This window comes from Monodon monoceros, unplaced genomic scaffold (genome assembly GCF_005190385.1).
Source record: "Monodon monoceros isolate NGI ecotype Baffin Bay Population unplaced genomic scaffold, NGI_Narwhal_1 Super_Scaffold_21, whole genome shotgun sequence".
NCBI lineage: Eukaryota > Metazoa > Chordata > Mammalia > Artiodactyla > Monodontidae > Monodon > Monodon monoceros.
In genome coordinates this window covers 84,020,564-84,028,753 of record NW_021703778.1, presented here as the reverse complement: position 1 = coordinate 84,028,753, position 8,190 = coordinate 84,020,564, and the positions used below count along the sequence as shown (strand labels likewise).

At 44.3% G+C, this 8,190-nt stretch overlaps 1 protein-coding gene across 1 annotated transcript in view; it reads right to left on the bottom strand.

Moving 5' to 3' along the window:
* FBN1 (fibrillin 1) overlaps window positions 1-8,190 on the bottom strand; it is a 252,366-nt gene that overhangs the window by 54,623 nt on the left and 189,553 nt on the right. The window contains exons 42-44 of the mRNA XM_029237630.1: window positions 6,916-6,987; window positions 3,301-3,426; window positions 308-430 (exon numbers count right to left, since the gene is read on the bottom strand). Of these exons, the coding sequence (XP_029093463.1) occupies window positions 308-430; window positions 3,301-3,426; window positions 6,916-6,987 (321 nt within the window). The remainder of the gene's footprint in view (window positions 1-307; window positions 431-3,300; window positions 3,427-6,915; window positions 6,988-8,190) is intronic.

Here is an 8,190-nt window from a genome sequence, read left to right as displayed (position 1 = left end):
GTGTGTGTGTGTGTGTGTGTGTGTGTGTGTGTGTGTGTGTGTGTGTGCGCGCACACGCGCGCGCGCATTTGTGGGAGTGGGTGTTTGCAGCAGGGCAGCAGAGAGGCAAATTTGGAAACGTCACACCTCCAAAGGGAGAAAAGAGCTAAGTGTGAAGACATTTCAACAGTTTTCCCTTTTCCCAGTTTAGTTACTACAACTCAGAAGTCATGTATTCTTCAACCTAACCATCCCAAAGAAATCCAGGTATCTGCAGCTCAATGGGGCTGGCCCGTCGGGTGGGCGCTGGGCGGTGGGGACTACTTGCCATTGCACTGCCCTGTGGAGGTGAAGCGGTAGCCGGGCTTGCAGTCGCAGCGGTAGCTGCCCGCAGTGTTGATGCACTCCGCGTTGCGCTGGCACACCGGGCCGTTCTGACACTCGTCGATATCTACAAGCAGGAGAGAACTGAATTACAGGGAGGGCAGAATCTGGTGTCAAGTTGATGAAGCCTCTCACACAACATGGATTTATATTTTCTTGTTTTGATCGGTTCTACTGAACAAACCACGGAAGATGGAAATTTTGTTTTCTAATTTTTCTGTTTTACAAATATTTTTCAGAAATGCAAATACTTGATTTATCACCACATATGGGTTCTAACGCTGCTAATGTCTAGAAAAAGTTGTGGAACTCAGCTTCAAGGGCCAGGACTTGATACGGGTATAGACCAATATCCTAGGAAATCTTGTATTTGCTCAAAGCCTGGGGGTTTTAGGATTCAGTTGGGTTGCTTTTGTCTGGAAGGTTGTGAGGTCTGCAGAGCAGAGCATCTCAAACCTGAATGAGCATATGAATCACTTAGGATTTTTTTGAAAGGCATATCTGATTCAGCGTGTCTGGGGAGAGGCTTGAGATTCTGTGCTTCCATTAAGCTCCCAAGTGATGCTGGTACTCCTGGTCTACAGACAGTGCTTTGAACTGCAGGGCTGCACAGGCTCTTGCTTAAATTTCTGCCACATGGCAGTCAAGTCAAGGAGACTTAACATGAGAGACTGCACATAAAACCACTGAAAATAACCAAACGCTCACTATCAAAGGAAAGAATAAAATGGATATTGTGTGCTCCAGGGCTTTGACTATGCTCAGGGAGTTGTTTGTCTATCTTTTAAAAAATTTAACAGCTACCTAATACAGTTCAAATTCATGGCATTGCAAAAGTTACTGCACAGTCCAGGCTATAGCGTGGGGCAAAATACATATTCCCTTCCCCTGCTCTTATGAAACATTCTAATTCAGTCTAAATCCAGTAAAGGGAATAAATAGCCTGTAACACAGGTGGGGAGTCAGCTCAGCACCAGTACCGGGGTTTCATGCAGAAGTCGGCTCAGCCAAAGAAGTTCCCACAAGGGGGCGGCAAATACATCAACCAAGGCCTCCTAGGTGTGTGCTTTTGTGGTGGGAAAACCTCAGTGCTATTGGCAGTCAGTGGGAGTTTCCATCTCATCCGGGGTGTGCCTCTCTGTACAACAGATACAGAAGCAGAATTTGCCTGCCTTGGGTTACAGTGGACCCAGGACCCAGCAGCACCTCACCACCAGGCCTGCCCTGCTCTTAATTAAGGGTGTACAGAAACACAGAGGGTACCTTGCGTAGTTGGAGAAGCCAGTCGGTGTCACAGACAAGCATTTCTGTAATGCATCAGATGCCTACCATCTGATGATATACATACTTGGGGAGGGCAGACGCATGGATGCTCCCTAAATCACTTCTGGAATCCATTCCAATTTCAGCCTGGCTGAGGCACGTACTAAACCAACCTTCCTTTTCTGATTCTGCGAGCTAAGAGTGTGCTGGGAAGCAGCGGACCCTGGATTAAACATTCACCCTGAAGATGGATATCCTACGAAACGGAAACCAAAAGCTGGAGTGCTTTGTAATCTCCATATCCACTGAATGCTACCCTGACAGCAAAGTGCCTTACACTGGTGCAGCTGTAGGTTTTCAGTCTCATGTGTGTAGCAAGGTCTAGGTTGACGTGGTGGTCCTGGATGGCCTTACCTCTGGTTTCTGGCCAACGGCTGCTGCTTCAGCAGATATAAGTGCCAAAGAGGCACCTGGGTCAAGTAACCAGCTCTGAATGGAAGAGAAGGGGAGATGCCACAGAAGGCGGCAGACATCCTGACGCACGTACGACAGGTGGAATACGGTGGCTATGAGCAGGCAGCCGCCTCTCGCACTATAAGGTCACCTGCTGTGGGCTTTCTTCTCCATTCCCACATCATGCCTCCTCCCCACACCTGATCCTTGATGACCTGAAGCCCAGGGCCCGAACCAAAGCCCGAAATGACTGTCTCCTTAGGAAGGTTAGGAATGGCTGTCACCCTGTTCCCACTCCCCCGCAGAGCAGGCAGAGGAAGGGACGTGGGCCAACTTGGCCACAGGAACAGAAAGCCTGGTGAGGAGAATTTAACAAGCATGCGCTTGGGGCTGTAACTTGACTCATGGTCTATAAGTTGTCCCCAGTTTAGGAGAAAAAGATTTTTAAATATTAAAATGTTGAGCTATGTGCGCTAATACATGCTCTAACGTGAACAAAAACTCTGCTAGAGACTCTAAGTATTAAATAGAAAATTATTCTAGCTGTCCTAGGGCCCATGGTATATTTAATAACCAGTAACGTCCCTTTTACTAAAATGTAAAAGAACACTATCTTCCCCAGATGTCGGAAAAATATGAAGTGCGGTAAGGAATGCGCAGAATCACAGCACAAACACATGGCAAGCGGAGGTAATTTGAAAATGAAAAAAGTACCATTTGCACTCATGCCAACATTCTTCATATAAAATCGAATTTGCTGTTCTTGCCATTTGGGATTCTCTCATGCATTTGAAATATTTGCATTAACCTTGTTTTCACTTGGGAGGAGCAAAGGCTCCGTTTGGAAGAGAACACTGATTTTGAGGTTCAGCTCAAGACGACTGCCCACCACTCATGCTCACTTTCAAGCAGTGTGAAACAATAGCCATCTATTGGACACACCCGGGATCTCAAGGCTTTTCCGTATCAGCTGGGAAATCTAATACATTGTGTGCGTGGGGAGAGAGGGCTGGGGAATGGACATCCTGCTTTTCCCGCTGCGTGTTAGGGAATTTTTACATGAAATGTCTGTCGATCCACATGTTGCCCTTCAGTACTGCTGGAGTTAGATGGATTTCTGAAATTCCAATGTTGTGAACTTGGCCACATGTGTGTGTGTGTGGGTATGCAGCTCATCGGTTGGCTCATTTCTGGATGTGACATAGCGACAGCCTCTCTTACCTTCACAAACCAGCAACTTGTCATTATAGAAGAAGCCCACTGGACATTCACATCGGAAGCTGCCAACCATGTTGATACACACGCCATTTTCACAGACCCCTGGGATCTCCCGACATTCATCGATATCTAGAAACAGAGCAGGTACGTATGAGTGACGGAACGGCATGTGGTCCCTCTGCAGGGTAAACTGGAATGGAGAGTCAGCTGCTTCTAATTCATTCTATGTAAGGTCTAAAGCCAAAGAAGAGAAAGTGCGTGTGTATGTGTGTGTATGTGCTTGCGTGTGTGCATGTGTGCTGGGGTGGTGATGGAAGCGGGGACGTCAGTGAAGAGCAAACTGAGATAACTAGACTGCTTGTCAGACGCTCATGTGTCTGACTGACTGACTGACTGTTTTTCTGGTTTTGTTTTATAACATCGGCTTTGTCCAGGTAGGAGCCGTCTTTGTACCCACCGGGCCCTGTGCACCAGATGAGCAGAATAAAAGTGACTGCCAAGAGAAAGTGGTCTCTCTACCCCAAGTGTGTGGTGGTGTTCGTCTAGAACGGGAGAGGAGAGCTGGTGAGGAACAGAGGAGGAGCCCATGGTCACGGCCAGCTCGGATCTTCCAAATTCCACTTCAACACCCCCTTTCTCCTTCACATGGCTTTTGAATGGAGGTAAGTCAGGTCTGGGGATGTAAGCTGGGCCTGAGCTGACCATGGAGAGAGAGCAGGCACCAAGGAAGGACTGTCACAGTAGACTGTGGCTTCCCAAGCCCAGGCACCGGGGCTGGCTTCTACGCTACGGTGTTACCGGCCCCTGGTACACGGTCTGACAAATGTTAAGTGCCAATTAAAATGTATTCAATTAAGAACCAGTACCTGGACGTGGGGTTGGTGAGCATTAAAACAGGACCAAAGTGGGAGTGAGAGCAGAGCCAGGACCCAGGCTGCTAAAGCCGGCTGGCCAGCTGGTGAGGGAGCCATGTGGGCAAGTCTGGTCTCCTCACCAGCCTGGTGGGTCCACTTGCTGTTTGACCCACTCTGAACTCCTGACCATTCAGCGTCCTCTAGGATAATAACGGTAACAGCGACAGTAACAGTAGTGTCTCCCTTGCTATGTGCCTGGTATATTTCTCAAGCATTTAACCTGAATTCAGTTACCAAATCATCAGGGCCTCCCTATGAGATGGCCTCTGGGTGCTCTGACCGTCACCATGATGCAGACGATGGAACTAAGGAAGTCAGAGCGTGGAACTTGCCAAAGACCGTACAGCCAACAGGAGGCAGAGTTGGGATTCGATACCAGGAATCCGCCAACAGGCTGTCCTGTCTCCCGTAGGCTTTTCCACAGTCAAACAGTCTTCTCAAAACCATTAGCGAAGTGCTTGTTATCCCAGAGGGCCCCTCTACCAGCCCTCTGGCAGAGTTTCACAAAACACTTCAGAAGCAGGGAGGGAATGTAAAGCTTTGGTCTTTCCAATCCATTAGGTTTCTGTTATTGTTGTCGAGATACTTTCCTTTACATATCATAGTCCGGAGCCTCTGCAAGATACTTTGTTTGCATAAGTTGTAAGAAGATGGCTATAGACTTAAGTGGAACTCACAAGAGCTTTCAGAAGAATCACACCCTAAAGCCAATCTGTTTTAAAGGAGAAATTCGACAGGACATGGATTTATGTTGGACCTTTTTCTAAAGGGCCTGATTTTGTGTGAAGACAAATTGATCTCTTTAATGGAAAAAAACCAGCTTAGAATATCAAGGGGTATATTTCCATTTTGAATACAACAAGTCATTATGTTTTAGATTTTTCACACATTTGTCATTCATGTTCTTAAAAAGTTAGGCAAAGATATATCACAACTATGCAGTAGCAGCAAAAAGAAAAAAAATTCAGACATCCTTGAACCACGTACGGGTTAAAACATGAAATGTTATGTTCACATTCACTTGTTTTAAATATAAGAGATGTATTTTCAAGTTTAACAATAACAGGCTGGGTCAAATTTCTAGCCATTGTTAGGCATAAAAGAGCAAAAGCATATATTAAAAATTATATTTTCTTTTCCTGTCTGGATTCCATTGGAACGTCAACTTGGAAAAGTTTATGTTTAAAGACAAGATTAATAAACTTGCTATAGTTTTAACCCCACACGAATGGGTTCTATATGCCAACAATCTTCAGACCTTTCAGAAGAAGAGTATAAAGCTTAAATAAAACAAAGTTTCTCAGTCATCTAAATATTTTGTCATGCTGGAATTTGCTAACAATAAGTATACTGCTAACTATCACATTTCCAGTTTTCAAGAGCTAGAGGCAAAGCAAGCTGTGAGTCGGGACTGGATTCTGGTCTCAGCTCTGTTACTAATTAGCCAGGTGACCTCAGCTGAGTCCCCTCCCCTGTCTAGGCCTCTGTCCCCTCAACTGTAAGGCAAGGCCTAGCTGATGTGGACTAGATGATGTCTGAAGCCTTTCCAGTTTTATTAGTGGATGATGTTAATGCTGTTTTGAGTCTCTGCCTGCTACCAACATTAGAAGGTAGGCCTTGCTGGGGTACACGCCTGGTCCATCCACAGAGAACGATGGATTCTACTATTAAAGACCACTTATCCTCAGATCAGAGATTCTAAGGAGATGAAAAGATCTGTTTTGGGAAGGGGAAAAACAAAGCAGCTAGAGCCGGGCGTTTCAGGCCAATGCCATTTAACAGGTTTTCTTTCCAAATCATGAAGTTTCTTTGGACGTTGACTACGGAGCCATATGTATTTGGCACTAAGAGAGCCAGGCTGATTGCTGGACCAGACCCTTGTTTTCTTAAACAAGGTCATTGGAAAGGCTGATGTGGATTTCAGTTTACTTATTAGGAATAAGGTGGAACAGACAAAGTGGTGATGTTTGCTACTAGACACAACTGCTCAGAATTAAGAGGGGCATCTAAGGATCCATAGAAATCACACTGGGGAAAGACTCTGAGAATGCAATAGCTTTCCATCTCCTTTTATGTTATTTGGTTTTAAACCACAAAGGCATCACTTCCATTGGCTGAACGCCGTGCAATACTTCTGAATCTTGCGTAAGCTTCACTAGCACTGCAGCGGTCTCTGCTCCAGTTACCAGACAGGGCCTCAGATTGGAAAGATTTTTTTTTTTTTTTTTTTTAACTTCACATCTAAAAATCCCAAAGCAGATGACCTGAGGAGATTCTATGTGAGATAAAATTGATCCACCTACACATAAGTATTGGTATGAACAGTCATATTAAACTCAGGTCTCAGTCAGATGGAAGGATTGGGAATTATAGTCAAATCAAACGTCAACTGGCCCTACTCCCAGAATCTCTCTTTGTTGATGCCTAGGGTTGGTTTAACTAAGCTTGATTGTAATTCTGTGAAAAGCTTTCCAGTCCCCTTAATCATGACCGACAAACGCTGCTGCCAATTAGGTGGAGCTACACAGGGTGTCTGTACTGTTTGTTTCAAACTAAGAATCAGAGTCTCAATAAAGCTAAATGGCACTGTTTAATTTGTTCCTTCTAAGAAAGAAAAAGCAAACTGAGAAAATAACAGTGTGTACTTCCTTTTCTTAACACAAAGGCAGAGACAAAAAGTTCCAACAAAGGCATCATAACTCACCAACAGGTAAACCAGTGTAAATGTCGATGACGAAGCCTGGCCTTTGACTTCCACAGAGTGTAGCAAATTCATCTGCAGTGATTGAACGAAGGTGGGGTGAGCGGGGTGGGAATAGGGGTCAGCAGAGAGCAATAATTAGGCTGAACAAAATTACTTTGTATACATTCTTGAAAGGTATTTACCTGTATTTTGAAAAATTTAAAATAAAAAATTAACCTGAAAATTCCTACAGATGGTGTAAACTTCTCCTTAAGACAAGCACTGAAGGAAAAGTGACCTCATGTTGATGTAATAATGAGGCAGAAGCAGAGGTCTCTATATCATATGCCACTCATTTGTATGATCCTGCCTGTAGGAATCTGGGTTTCTATATAAGGATGTTGTTCAGCTCTGAACCCAGGCACTGGCATGAGTGCCTCTTTCCACTCTGCATTAAGGGATCTAGGATTTAATGAATGTATACAAAAGCCATTTCCTCGACAGACTGGGGGAGACTATGGCAAATCTAGCTAAGTTCTTGATAGGAGGTCTATTAATGACTAATTCACGTCAAACAACCAACTTACCTCATTACTTCAAGTTTTGGAGCTGGATTTCTTTTGATGCAGCTCTCTTGTTCTCTCTCACTCCCTCCCCCCCGACCCTTTATCTTTCTCTCCTTCACCTGAATTCATCAAAGTTGATAATAAAGGATGCACTAAATGTCGTCTGTGGTCCCGTTTAACTCTGCGATTCTGTAATCGCAGATCATGAGTGTAACCAGTATAGCATGGTATCAATTTAAGCTCAAGAAGGCCATTGCCTTATGGGTCAAACCTACTGAAAATTACTAAAAGGTTTCCAAAAGTATTTTAATCAAAATGTAACATGTTCTTTTCGTAGTGCTTTTATTTCCTTATAAAAAAAGGAGTTAGGGTCCACTTCCAACAAGTGTCACGCCAGCTCCACTGACCATCCGGACAAATTTCAGGGACTCCTAAACTGTGTGCAGACTGCATAGCTAATGAACAGCCATGCCTGGATTTGGCCAATATTCAACATGAAGACGAAACCTTGCATGTTATATTAAGAGTATGCAGACTCTTAAAACTCAGACAGATATTTCTGAAAGTAAATGATAGTCTTTATCAGAGATCTCCAAAGTGGTCTGCAGGGGAATGTACAATGATCCATCAAGGTAAAAAAGAAAATACTAGGATGTCTATCTTTGTAAAATCCAATTTTAAAATTAATTTTGTGTATATTTTATAATAGAACAGTTTGTGAAAATAATCA